General features: G+C 35.0%; 1 protein-coding gene across 21 annotated transcripts in view; it reads right to left on the bottom strand.

The window, feature by feature from the left end:
• LOC105148838 (uncharacterized) overlaps positions 1-15,345 on the bottom strand; it is an 85,627-nt gene that overhangs the window by 33,173 nt on the left and 37,109 nt on the right. For 10 of the 21 annotated variants that reach the window (XR_015547312.1, XR_015547313.1, XM_087413097.1 and 7 more), the window contains 8 exons: positions 8,599-8,727; positions 8,083-8,188; positions 4,561-4,581; positions 2,662-2,886; positions 2,303-2,463; positions 1,998-2,209; positions 1,500-1,704; positions 1,220-1,279 (listed from right to left, as the gene is read on the bottom strand). Coding sequence is in view for 19 of the 21 variants with exons in the window: in XM_087413097.1 (XP_087269223.1) it covers positions 1,220-1,279; positions 1,500-1,704; positions 1,998-2,209; positions 2,303-2,463; positions 2,662-2,886; positions 4,561-4,581; positions 8,083-8,188; positions 8,599-8,727 (1,119 nt within the window). In the remaining 2 variants the exon portion in view is untranslated. Of the gene's footprint in view, positions 1-858; positions 874-1,219; positions 1,280-1,499; positions 1,705-1,997; positions 2,210-2,302; positions 2,464-2,661; positions 2,887-4,560; positions 4,582-5,643; positions 5,722-8,082; positions 8,189-8,598; positions 8,728-9,895; positions 9,915-11,094; positions 11,135-12,445; positions 13,816-15,345 lie in introns of those variants that run through there. The other 11 variants (XM_087413100.1, XM_087413088.1, XM_087413093.1 and 8 more) reach the window with 10 other exon arrangements.

Genomic DNA, 15,345 nt, shown 5'->3' with positions numbered 1-15,345 from the left:
GTCCAATAACATTATTAAAATATGTCCGTGTTGCAAATGCGCAGGTGATAAAAGTGAAATGTGTGTGGTATATTGTTGCACGACCGAGATTAAATACGAGCAATTAATTAAATACAAATCAGTGCTTATGTATAAATAATGTTGGACATATTAATAATAATAATTCAAATCAGACAAAGGAAACTTCGCATTTAAAAATGGTCGCTGTAAGTGCGCTGTTGTTAGGTGCTTTTTATCAATGTGTGAGTATAATATAAAAATAAATAGATGATCGACTAAATGATAATGCTTGCAAAATCAAGAGAAAGCGTTTTATACGAAATGTGTAGAAAGCAATTATAGGTGTATGAATTTAAGATAAAAATTAAGTGATAAATAGGAAAAATACTATAAAGTATTAATCAATATGTATTTGTCATTTTATTAAAAAAAATTATTAAAATAGTGACATTAAAATTTTAAAAGAAAGATAAAAAATCACAATTATGTATTTTTTTCTGGGACCGATTTTAGGGGTAAATAGTAATATTAATACTTGAAATATATTCTTAATAGATTAAAATAAAGTTAAATGCGATAGTATTCAGTGTATATGTAATATTGTTATATAAATCTTTTTAGATTATATGATTGGGTATTATAAAGGACATTATATATAATCCCGTATATACATATACATATACCTATATAGGTATATGTACATATATCACGAGTATAACTTCATATAAGTCACAAATTACTAATATATTAAAGCGATTACCAGACAAACGAATGTGCTGAAACAAAAACTTTAAAGTTAACTCTTAACAATGGGCTAGGTATAGTAAAATGTTATCTACTTTAATTGATAATCCATACCTAAATGACTCAATCCTAACAATATGCAAGCATTAACAATGAATCACAACAAGATATGTATACAATAATGATACTCAACGAAATGTTTCTATGAAACATGCAGCTACCATCTCCCTTTTAAATCTCTATCCGAAGATCCTCGGGACATTTCTCGATAATGGATAACAAAAGAAATTATTTAAAACAAAACATGACATATCTTCCAACATTCACATACATAAATCGATTTTTCTCATTTAAATGAAAATGTTTAAGTGAAAAATCATACTGGAACATGTTTACACGCTGGTGCAAGTTAGGAATCGTACAGACATTTACGTTTACCATACTAAACATAAATGAGTTACAAAAGTGCTGCTACCATTTAAGCAATCCTCTCGTGCAACGTACGATACTTGGTTCGATCGTAGTCCCGAGCGACCTGAGAACAGATAAGATAGCCTACCGACTGCTTTCATGCTTGCTAAACTACAATTAAATCCCCGAATAGATACCCGAATGCGCAATGTAAGTTCGGCAAGAGCATATATGTACACCAAAGGTGTATGCGGCGTATAATATTAATTCAGCCGTTTATCGGTAAGAGATTTTCCAGTAAGACGGTACGCTGCTCTACAATGTTACGTGCAAGCATATATTACCAGTTATGCTGCACAGGAGTCTCAAAGTCGGCGCATCTCCGGAATACTGGTTGATCATGCCTTTATTAGCCGCCTGTGGTACTGGAATAGTTAAAGTTATCGGCTTGTGGAACTTTCTTCGTCTCGGTTCGACGGTAACAATCGGCGACACAGCCACTCTATTTCCAAGTAATTTGGCCACCAGATCCGCCGGTATAGGATGTGCCTATATGTTACAATAAATAACTTGTGGAAAGGTCTAGATCTGGAGAATATTATTAGATATAATAAATTAATTATTTTTGCTTTTTAAACCAAAAGTTTTAATTTCTTAATTTATAGAGACGCAGGCGATTAAAATTTTAAAATTAAAAAATGATCAATTTCTTTGCCTATGCAAAGTAAAAAATGATTAATTTCTTTACCTATGGTAAGTATCTAAACGTATTTAAATGCCAAAGACGCAGATGGGAATGTAAATATAATATATTTAATCGATGAAGGGAAACGGAAAAATACCTGCAGACCGACTCTGATCTTCTTAGTAAGGGCCGCTTGCGGGAAGACAGCTTGTACTTGTGGTACAGCGGATGACGACACGGTGCCGCCTTCGGGACCAACCGCATGGACCTCTTGCCGGATACGAGATACTACTGCGAAGTAATGTGGGAAATCTACAGTGAGTATCCTTACGATACGAGACGTTTGGAGATCTTCTAGCTGGCTTAGCTCTGAAAATGCAAATGTCAGTCAATGATGGTCCTTTAACTCAATGTTTGTCCTATCACTTGGAAATCGTAGAAAGGAAGTTGCTTGAATCATACCTTCTCCTTCAAAGCTCTCGTTAAGCACATCTTGTACAGCCTCCTCGCTGGCTTCCAAGGTATGCTCGCGCCAGGTCTCTCCGTTGTCTGATCGTAGAATTACTATTTCTCGTTCCTTTCCGCGCAGCGACGCGAAATGTGGTACTTCTATGATAACAGGGCTGTACAAAAACGTGTCTTAACATTTGAAAAGGATTTGTCGTCATAATCATCGACTGTATAATAAAATTATTCTAAAAGGCAAATCTTCGGTTATACTTTATACTTATTGTTAGTTACTACGGAAATACGCAATAAGTATAAACCGAAGGTAGTCGAAGCAGAAAAATAAAATCATAAAAGATGTTTGAGGAACATACCCCAGGAATTTTGCACCGACGGGACCTAATTCGAGGATGCGACTGGCCAACGCTTCTCCCTCCATCAGGGGAGGTGGGTTTGTCAATTTGTCTCTCCTCAGGTATCTACAAGTGACGCGCATAGGCATTGCGGCTTTACGCGGTGGAACAATCACGCGGACGCCACTATGTCTGCATCCGCGCATCGCACCGCCTCTTGCGTCCACCAAGAAGGAAACCAAGAAGCTGAGGAGATTTTGAGAATATGTTACATTCGTTTACTTATGACATATTATAAGAAATCGTCCGGAATAATATAAAAAATTGCAATAAAAAATTACATTATATATGTGGAGGCTGCTTGCAAGAGATGCACACAGTCAAGGTCTATTTTAGGTACGCAAAAAATACGTGTGTCCTCGACATTACTTTCGCGCGCGTGCTATTGTTTCGTTGAGCTATTAAAGCGTTTACAGCAATTTACTTTAATTTCCATATGAAAATAGAACAAATTTATTATACATTATTTGCATTCTGAAAAATCCCGCTGTAAACGATATAAAAAAGTTAGAGAATAGATTGTTATGTTTGCAATGTTTGACCACAATTTCATGGAAATCACAATAAACAAATACCACAGTAAAAAATAAAGAATTGAGCTTATATATGTGATATAATTCTAACATCAATGTCAGTCACAATGCACTGTATAACTCGTAATTAATTATTACGAAAAGTGCGCAAAGCCAGAAAGCATAATCCTCGAGAAATTGTACTATATAAGCGTGATATCTGTGAATCGGAGATTATGACGATCTTATGAAATTATTGTTAAAATTTAGAGACAATGCACTTTGATCGCGTTATATACATGATATTATCGACTGTAACGTGTCTTTCCTACAGTGACAGTGAGATAATTTGTGATGAAATAATTTAACTACATTCTACCGACACCTAATTGTTGTGCGTAAATATAATTACTTTGGCTTAATGTAATGTGAATAAGATAGATTATACAACAATAAGGGATGTATAGCAACATAAGATATAAATAAAACAGCTATCTATACAGGTCGAATTCATGTGGACATTTCTATGAGATGACAACGAGCTATACAAGGTGTTCGTATATATATATAGGTGGCAAAATAAGAGATAAATAAAACGGCTACATATGTAGGCCAAATCTATGAGTATTCCTATGTGAGATGTCTATCATATGGATGTGATACAGTCGCAAGCACCAAACTACCGACATTGAACGCAACGAAAGTGTCATCTAATTCGATTAAAACAAATTGGTTTCATTCAGTCTCTCTCAAACTACCGCATACAACGATGTCGGTGCCGAGAATCTCACTGATAAGCCTGTGAAGTATTCACAAGAGAATTGTGCAATGTGTGTACAGTACATCACGCAGCGGACATAAGCTCAGTAAGGATGTTTTCCACGATATTGACACTTGGTGTCAATTGTTCAAATATGAAGTTATCGAAGAGTAGCCGCAGTTAATTTGTTTTTCATTTTAAATTCCATCTAAATTCGTCGACGCCCCTGTAAACCGTATGTATGTTTTTACTGAATAATTTATCGCCGTAGAAAATATTCGAGATAACTGCAAGGCATACGTGCTTGCTGTTTCAATGTGCACTTTTTCATGTCAAGTTTTACTGATTTCTTGAGAAATTAAATTTATTTTATGACTCATCTTTCATTAAACGAGCTGTGTTTGCCGAGCGATGTATGATGTACGACATTTCTAAGAATAATAAAAGTCAGCGACTACAGAGGGTTGTGCGGCGACATATATAGGCTGTGTGTAACGACGGAAGGAAGAATAATCGAAAGAAAATCAAGAGGATGATGTATATACACGGCAAACTGCAGAAGCTAAGATTGATGAGAAGATCACTTACTTTCTCCACTGTGGAATTCTGCTAGTAGCGCAAATAAAATAACAGAGAGGATCGGGAACAAAATAAAAAACGCGTTAGTATTCATTCGTTCATAAACATGATGATGAGATGACATAATAAAGAGATGATATATCGCTAATATTAGCACACTTTTACAAAATTTTTGTTCGTAACATTAAATTCAATTAACACGAGACATTTGATTCGTCATGTGATTCTTTTTCTTCTTAATCTCTTTTGATTCATTTCCATTGTGTTTCGTTTTCGTAAAATGTGCTCCTGTTCATGATAATAATAATAATAATAATAATAATAATAATAATAATAATAATAATAATAATAATGATAATAATAATAATAATGATAATGATGATGATGATGATGATGATAATTGTTGCTGATCATTTCGTAAAGTGCACTCATCACACGCAAGCCACTTTTCTATTGTACACGACTACGAAACAAGAAATAACAATAATAATTATGTATTATAGTAGAGAGAAAAACGTAACGCACTCACACTCTGCGAGAAAGAAGACACGTACTTCGAGGAAAGAAACTTAAAATAATGACGCTCCGAAATCTGTTGTGATCTGGAACAGTGATCGTCCTCGACTGTACACGAGAATTCGAGTCCACTTAAACTGCATCTCTTCAAAATTATTAGCAAACTAATTAACGCAACAGATTCCGTTGCGCGTAATCCGCGCGAAATAATTTAACTTAAAATAATTATACAAGAGAAAAACATCCAGTAGCAGCTATTGCAACGTTGAAATCTTCTTTCTACTGTCTACTATTTAACAATTTGTTGGAAGAACGATTCTTTTTTTTATAAATATTAACATGCTTAATATCCTGTCATTCATTTTTGGACAGATCACTACAACTGTATACCATTACTTTTATTAAATAACCAATATAATTTTCTTTTTTTACAGATATTATTAATATGTTTTGTCACTAGTAATAGTAACAATTTGCATAATAACAATTTGTCATTATGCAAAAAAATTCATAAAACAAGAACACTCGTTTATCAAATTCTGCAGGAAAGGGAAGATAACGTAAAGGATGGTGTACCTGTCCCTCCACATCCCTTGTCCCTTCGGTGCGGTACTGAGAGCTGCCAGCGAGGTGCATAGGGACTCTAGGGATTCGCTATTCTCAAAATAAAACCGAGTTTGATTATCCGAATAATAATCTTGCTTATCATGCTCATGCTATCTCGCTCATATAAGTAACACTCTTTTCTGTTGTCATTGCATTCATTTTTAGTCATTACAGAAGTGCCCTGTGCTTTTCTTTTAAATATATAGTGTCACGTGCAGAAATAATTCGATCAAGAATGTTGCATCTTAATTAAACAGATAGGCGAAATAATGATCAAGATTTTCTACATAAGAGGAAATAATTTCATCATTGCGGATATTCTTTACTCTGTTCAAATCAGCCAGGCGATTAGTACAAATTGCCAGTGATAAACGAAAGTACATTGATCAAAGAATCGTTCGTCCAAGTGAAATGTGAAAAACAGCATGCTAAACACTAAGTAATCGAACTTCGCTACAAACAAGCAGGCTGTAACCAGAATATCAAGCGTTCTTGTTGAGCTGGTTGAATGACTGTAAATTATCGCAAATCTTGTCACGAATATTAAGTACAAAACAAATCGTAGCACAAAAAATTTATTATGAACAATATACTATCACGTGTTTCGATACTACGTTTATTACGTTGTGTTACGATCTTATATGATTATGTCTCACAGTAACAAGTTAACTTATATACATATGTATATATTAAGAAATAAACGAACGAGAGTATATATTTCGTGAGAATTGAAATATTTAAGCTAAATTTTCATACATGTGGCACATTATTTTTCTTTCTATATTGGACACATCGAAAAAGTATTTTCTAAAATAGTTTTAAGTTAATGTATACCACAATATGTAACCTAATACAGACTTGAATTAGGCAAATATTGCACACGATTTGAATAAAATATCATTTATTATGACATATGAATATTAGGCACAGACAAGCTATCAACGATCGTGTGTTGATAACAGTGACGTAAAAATATAAATCTTTAGGCTCAACATGAGAATAAATATGAAATCATTTATATTGTGAAATTTATGTACAATCATGTGTACATTTTCATCCAGATTCGCAAAATGCATAATTTTATTCTTTCAATATTTTTTTTCACATAATATTTCTTCACTTTAATATTTCACATATTAATATTTTACAAACACGTTCATTCTATAATGTTTTATTTATAATTTTATCAACAATAATAATAAATAATCTCGATTAAAGAAACAATGTCTAAAATATAATAAGAGTAAAGAAAATTATCGACCATCATATTGCTTGTAATTATATAAAATCTGTTCTGTTACCAATTATCTGCTACCGATATTCTGCTACCAATTGTCAGAAATTAAGATGATCAAATTAAAGTAATGAGTAATTCATTAAGTGGCCAATCCATTTGTAGGGTTAATCACAGCAGAAAACTTTCATCAACACACAAACTACATCATACTATAATACACATCATTATTGTTTCGTAGCATCAATACAGCAATGATCGCGATATGTATATCGGAATACAAGGCCGCGTAATATATCATGGATTGCATTTCCCGTAATATTAGATTAGATAATAATTTTATCCCACCTAAAATTAAAAATCCCCATAATTTACAATAGAAAAAGATTGGTGCGTGTAAAACTGAGCGAAATTTTGACATTAAATCAATACCAAGAAACTATTTTCTTATTATATTACGTTGAAAATATTAAAGTCTGATCTCTAAAATCTCTTAAATCTCTAAAATCGAATAAGAGAACAAAATATTATATTTGTTTTGTTTACTCGAGACTATAATAACGACGATTTTCTTAGAACAATAATAATCGTTCCAAGCTGCTTCGTATATACATACATTAATAAAGTTTTCAATTTTACACATATGCAAGACACTTTTCTCACTGTCGAATAAATTCAAATCCGTAAATATTAAATCATCAGTAACATGCGTCAAATTTTGAGCATGTCGTAATATTATAATTTTAATATTATATATGCTTATTACGGCACACCATGCAATTATAATTTGATCTTGCTGATTAATGTTTTTTTGAATTAATTATCTTAATTATCAATAGAAGGAAATAACATTTACTTTGAAGTTAAATCAGAAAAAATTATTACGATCATGAACACTTAAAAAAACCCTTTATACATTGTTATTATGATTTAATCGAGTATTAAAAACTTGAAATTCAATAATATAATATTTAGTAAAATTTGTTGCACAACTTTTCAATACAATGCGAAAAATATATCTTTTTGGGCTTATATTGCAGAATTTTAATAAAATTCTTAAATAAATCATATAATCGTCAATAATGAAATTTCGTCATTTTAAATATCCTTTATTTTAATTTTAATTAATAATGCTAAAATGAGATAGAAAAAAGTAGATGTAAAGTATTACATACCCGACGTGCACAGGATGTCTATTGATGTCTACATTGTCTGGTTTAAGATTGGCCGCGTTTGTACGTTGATAATGTTCTTTCGTAATCATCTCTGTTATGGTTGGCGCTAGAAAACACATTGCCATGCACGTTAAATTTATTTTCCGAGGATGAGCTAATCTGATTAATGCAATGTGCAGAATAATCGAACGTTCGATTCTGCGATATATTAAGTAGCGGAATATTAAGTGCTGCAAAACATACAGCTACTATCTCGCGTTCCTCGTGTAATCTACCAATATAGCAAAATTATCAAATTATCAGTAGAATTATATAAACAATGGATAAGATAGATAAAATCGCTTAAAAAATAATATCGCGACAGAGAGAATATGTAAATGTAGAATAAATTCCAAATCTAATTTTTCGCAAAATCACTAATAACTAATGCAAAAGACTCGAAAGCACAGATAACGACTTGATGATATTATTCTGATATCTGGCAAAACATGAGGACCTAACTATATGTTTGCTTACCTCCGGAATGTCGATTATCTCTCTCGTCGTCCGTCACATTCACGCGCATCGAGTCATCCCCCATGGACTTCATGTCATCAACAGTCATGTATCGGTACTGCTGTTGGTCACTGAGCATTGGATCTTCACCTGCGATAAATATTAGACTTAATAATGTAAACAGAATGATACAGATATGTTCGTGAGAGAGAAAGAAAGAGAGAGAGAGAGAGAGAGAGAGAGAGAGAGAGAGAGTCCGAGGAGACGAATAAGACTTTCATACTTTGAAATATTGTCGAGTTGTAAAATAAATTGTACGATATGTGAAGATATATTCTCTACGAAAATATGCGTACAAGTGAGAATGTGAATTATGTGAGTCTGCAAATAAGGAAGAAACCATCGCCAAGTACGTTGCAATGAAGCTAAAAAAGCGATATCTGTAGTTTGATGTTTCTGTAGGGGAGCACGTGGCTCTAATGATTTAGAACTTTTGCTAAATAAACCAAAAGTGTGTACGACCAGATTTAGTTCTATTAATTCTTGTATGTACGAAACAGAAACATTATCACATCGTTGGATTAAATACATCGGGAGGTTTTAAATTATTTCAATAATGTTTTTAAGTGTTTTCAAATCGCAGACACCATTCGTTGATCCGAATGGAAAACAGAGCTGTTATTATATTATATTATGCAGTTATAATGGTTACGTTTAGTCTTGGAAAGGATCTGAGCCACTTACAGCGTTGCTTCAATCTTATTTATCTTTATCGTATTAACAAAAAATTATTGCTAAAATATACTCTCCTTCTCAAACAAGATATTTGTGTAACCACATTAATTGTAAGTCACAAAACTTTGTAATTTATACATTCTGCTTTGAACATCTGATGGTACGAAAGAAAGAAATTAAGCTACACGATTTAAATGAATTTAATAACAATGCGACAAAAGCAGAATGAGATTATAGAGAATTCAATTATAAAGAACAATTGTCTCGTACGTAATGAAACTAATCATAAATGCAATGATGAAATTATAGAAGCGTTTATTAAAATTAGTAGCATTTTATGGATAAAGTTACACTTAAAATGAATGAATTTTTTCTGTTGCCCACTTAATACGAATGTAATCAAAATTCAAAACCACTCTCATATCAGATATTTCCTTCAATTTTATATTTATATAAAACGAACACTCGTTAATGACGTCTAATAAAGATCAGGCTTCAGCCAATTTTATTCAAAAAACTGGAGAGGAGGAAAGTGTGTGGGTGTCGCGTAACTAACGACAGGGTGTCACGAAACACGTCATACCTTCTATGAATTAGGGTCACGGTTAGGTACACCTCACACCCAAGTGACACGCATAAACGAATGTTATTCGCGGTAAGATGGAGGAACGTATACGAACCGTATCACATTTTTTATACGACTGAGACGCTCGCTTTATGAGCCTGCGTTATCAGATGTTCCAAGAATGTAGGCCATGATTATCTAATGAACGGTCAGCCTACAAATTCACCTCCCACAACGTATTTCGTACCGTTACTACCATAATTACAAATTAACTTCGCGGCTTAATGCATGCAGATTGAGAATGTTCCGAATTGGAAAGAAACCTCAACGCATTAATTGTTTGACAACCGCATTTTTTCTTAAGAATTATTCCGATAAACATTGTATTTTTCTCATCTTGGGTATCTCTCTTGTAAGAATTATTATCTCTTGAAATAGAATCGCCTATGCTAACTAATGCGAAAAAAATCTTGAAAGCAAAGGCAATTCATTAATAAACATACACGTGCGGCAGAGATTGTTGCAACAGCTAGAAATGTATAATAACAACCAAAAATTAATACAATGTCAAGAATATTATACAAGAAATGTAATAAAAAATATTATTTAAATGTTATAAAAATATGTGATACATAATAATAAAAAAGAAATCAGAAGGGACAGCTAATGGTAATTTGGAATATCAATTTCTTGATTAACATAGTTTCAATGGCTTAATTAACATAGTTTTTCAAATTCAAGTGATTTAAATTTCGCTCAGTTTCATTGTTTTTCGGCGGAATGCAACGAATTTGATGTAAATATCTTTGGCACGCCGACGTCCACGTTCTTTGAGGACATTCCTGATCTACATTTCACGACGATTTCGGCGCAGTTCTAGGAAGATCTGACCCAGTTCTGCCATTATCTCATTCTCTTATGGTTCGCCCATGACGTGACGTCAAAAGCTATCTGCGGAACTTGTGGTGTTGCTCGTTAATATCTAAAATTAATGTAAACATTCGAAACGGCGCGACGGACGATGATACTTCGCGCCGCCGCGCCATAGGAAATTGTAACGTAGAAGCACTAATTTTAACAATGTTCAAGGACACGATAGCCAAAGAGCTGTGGCGATTCCGCTTCTCTCTTCCCTCTCCATTCTCTCTCTCTCTTTCTCTCTCTCTATTTCTCTTTTTCTCTCCCTCTCTTTTTCTTGAAAAGCTTCTGCTTTTGACCTATATCTTCCGTTGCAAACTATGCCAGCGAAATGGCAAGCTATACAATCATCACGTCGAATCTCGTTGAGTGCAGTTAAAACGTTGACGTGCGTCATGTACGAGAATAGTACATACTAATCGCAATCAAAGAGAGAGAGAGAGAGAGAGAAAGAGAGAGAAAAAGACACCGCGCTTGTTTTAAACGCGGGAACTAATCGGATCAGAGCGCCACTCGTAAAACCGCCGATGAAAGACGGTGCACGTTCAGGGACGAGGGAAGTCGAGGCGTGCCGGAAAAACCTTCTCCTTCGATCGCGTAACACCGACCTTTTTATTCATGCAGCGTAATCGTGTCGCCGCAAAATCACGTTGCTTCAACGACACGCGACGAAATACATACGTTTCAACGATCGTCAGTTTTCATCACTAAATTTCGCAATCATAACGCAGAGAAACATTTCTCGCGACATCTTCTCCCGTCCGTTGTAATTATTTACCGATTTATCATATCGCTCGCCTTGATCCGCGCATGTCACTGATAATATTTTGTAAAAAGTTTACGAACTTTAGAAATCTTGCAAAATAAGTCGCCGTATCAGAATTTATTTTAGACTCGAGATATTCGATTCGTTCGAGAGACTTCAATTCAATTAATCTGATTGATTCGGATAAAAGGCGGGAGGAGCTTCAATTAATTTCCTTCGCAGCATTCCTTCCGACACGCAAGGAGAAGCGAGAGAAAAATGCGGAAGCGGTTCGATCTTGCAACACCACTAAGCGCGGTATCTTTTCACGGAGCTTCGTCAGGATTAACGGAGCATTTATTAACGCCGTGAGGCCATTAACGGGATGATATCTCTTCAATGGCGTGATGCTTGTTATTCGTTCACCAATCCGACCGATCCAGTTATTCGCCACGAGCAACGGCAATTAACCCTGAGGTTACGATACGCGATTTTATCGTGGACCATATCTCGGCTGTGTGCGTAGACGCTAAAAATATTCGCCGGAAGTGCCGAAAGTCCGTCGATTCGCGGATGCGCTCCTCTTCCGACGGGCGAGTTCCGACTTCCGGCGCCCTTGAACGCCTCTCGAACGCACCGTCGTCGCGCGATATCATCATTCATATCCCTCGGTATCATTGACGGAGGGGAGAGTCTCGTCCGCTTCATTGTCGCATTCGCGCACGTAGTAACAGTAACCGTATCGTGACAGTAGTAGCGTATATCGGGTCACGTTCCTCGGTCCGCTCTATTAAACGCGACGACGCTCGGCCGCTTCGACGCGGCCGGAATCACGATTCACGGCGTCCGCATTCGGTCTCTCCGGATCTTCCGGCATCGCAGGAAGACGATCATGGCGATCGTACCTGATCCCGTTGCGCGATAATGCACGCGTCCGCTCTTGCGCGCTCTCTCTCTCTCTCTCTCTTTCTCTCTCTTTCTTTCTTTTTTTCTTTCTTTCCCGTGACTTTTGTCTTCGCGAGCAGACAGACGGACGATACGTTTTCCGCGGATGCAACGCGTGGCACTGAACGCGCGGCGCAAGCCAGCGAAACGCGCACTGCGTGCGAATAATGTTTTTATCCGAGTCTCGCGAGTCTGGCGATACCTCGCGATACGAAGTCGAATCTTGGCGCGTTATTCGCTCATTCGTTCGTTCGTCTGTCTGCTCGTTCGCGGCAAATCGCGCGAATTTTACGGAAATCACACGTTGAGACACGCTGATGTCGCAGAGTAGAAGACGGAGGTCTTATCTGTCAGTTAACTCGCATTATCTACGCGATAACAAACGGTCACAAACATGAAATCGAATGGAAAATATGGAGATCGTCATCCACACATGCGAGCTCTACAAGTCCAAAGGAAAATGTAGATGCGATCTACAAACGACGCGACATCCAACGCAATCAAGCGTCGAGTGTTAATTAACGCGGCAAATAATATACTCAAGTCGAAATAATAAATACTGTTTTTCTCTCGCAACCGTAAAATTATTTTACATAACTGCCTCTGTATCTCGTACATCGTGCAGAAATACACAGGAATTCGAACAACAGTGGCATTCAGTGCTAAATGCGCGCTGAGAGCGTCCCTCGAAATCAGGGACGATTCTGTGGTTTGCGGTGCTCTACAAAATTATGGCAGACCGCAATCAGTTGTATTCAAGTACATTTGTAACATTCACATTCAAGCATGTTAAAAAAAAAGAGATAGTAAACAACACTCAAAGATATAATAAATTAATAAGTTGAAAAATTATTAGAAAGTTCTCTTCGAAATCTCTGGCATTCCCTTAATTTCTCTTTTTTTATTTTTATCCTCGGCCCTTCATCGTTGAAGACCCTTTATCATTTCTTATCTGCATCTCAGAATTAAATTAAATAACGTGATTCTAAGGGAATCTAAATATATAGATCTCATTTGCTCTTCTCCACGTTTTTAAAAACATTTTCAATTTTTTATTTTATCGATAATAAATACTCAAATATTGTACTACAAAAATGTCAGTATTATTATAATATTATTACAAAAAAAATGATCTTTTCCGGAGTCGCAAATAATTTTGCTTATTTACGATAAAGCATAAAAAGTCTTTTAGAGGAAGAAAGAATATCGTGGATTTTTCTTAAGTCGCGATCCGAATATCTGTATTATGTCCGAGGATATTCGTCATTCACTCCGCAGACGACGCGCCTCTGATTTCAAACAATGAGCTACAGAGTACGAGCGTTTAGCTTTCATTAACAAACTTGCGAAAACACGGTCGCGTGGCGCGATACGTGGTCTGTTATCTCTTCGTAAGCACTGATTATCACGTAATAGTAACACCGGCGTCAGTAAATACACAAGGAAGAGTAACACGTGACGGTTGTACATGTAACGTGTTGAACGTGTGTTATCCCTCTAGGACGAGAACGTTTCGAGATATTTCAGCATTTTTATTTATCTGTCCGATTCATTCTGTATTCTTGTGCCGTATTGAAATATTTACGTAAATCGTAAACTTTTTTTGCTACTTGAATGTATATTGATCGTTATTTGTAAAAATAAATTGTTTATATAAAAATAAAATGATTTTGTATTTTGTATAATAGAATTTTGGGAACCTCATTATTTCTAATAAACTAAAGAGACTTTTACGTAATAAAACTGTTCAATGAAAAATAACATTATAAGGAAAATTTCCTTCGAGCTAATAATTTAATGTAGATTTTTAAAATACTTCTTATTAATATGTGCGCATACACACAAACACGCACACACAAGCACAGAGTTAAATAAATCAAATATTTAAAATTATAAATGCGATGAAAAAACTGCATCGCAAAATTTTAAGATGCATCGGAAAATTAGATCAGCTTAATTAGTATCTCAAACTGATGACGTAAAACAATATGGACTTAGCAAGCTAGATAATGTTTAATTAAAAGAATGTGTTATGTAGTATGAACAAAGACTCGTGGGAAGTGAGCATTTAACGTTCATTAACGTTAAGTACGTTACTTAACGTTATGAAAACAGAGTCGCGTGGCGCGATACACGTTATCGTTTTGTAAGCATTGATTATCGGAGAAAACTTAAGCCATTATATTGTGTAGAAAGAATTGTTTACATCACTTTTGCGCATCGCGATTACATCAATTTGCAATTTACGTAATGACTACGCAGCTAACAATAAATTGCTAATTTGAAGCTGCAACTTTATTCGAAGCTGCGTAAGTGAGCTTAAAATCTTAGTGAGCTTCAAAATCTGTCGATATATAGGTCGCTATCTATTGTATCCAAGTTCGTTTATACTTTATATGAAATTACATTTGCTAACATAACTTTACTTTTACAAACTTTATCTGAAATTGATCAAAGGAAAGAAAGTTAAAAATTTTTCATTTTTTTAAATAGCAAATACATGTAATATTGTCGGAAGATTTCTGAGACGCAGTAATTAGTTCAATTAGTTACAAAAAATTCCTAGATTTAGATTGGAAAAATTTATAAAGGATCAGATCACACGAAGCGTAACATATAATCCTAAGGAAATCCGAATAAATTCCACTTGTCATTCTCGATGTTTTTAAAGCCCTTTTAATTGATTATCAGTAATAAATATCCAAGTATTATTATTACAAGATTTTACATTACGATCTGTTTAATTTTTTATATAAAAATAGCGGCGTTTTCTCTTAAGCGATCAAAGAAGGGAAAAATTCGCGTTTGTTTCGCGATTTCCGCTTGCGCGAGCGATTGGATCAGGAGGATCGCGTTCGAA

The sequence above is a fragment of the Acromyrmex echinatior genome, chromosome 14, assembly GCF_024713525.1.
Source record: "Acromyrmex echinatior isolate Ae372 chromosome 14, ASM2471352v2, whole genome shotgun sequence".
In the NCBI taxonomy this organism is placed as follows: domain Eukaryota; kingdom Metazoa; phylum Arthropoda; class Insecta; order Hymenoptera; family Formicidae; genus Acromyrmex; species Acromyrmex echinatior.
Note: the sequence above shows the minus strand (reverse complement) of the source record. Positions and strands in the feature narration are given on the sequence as shown.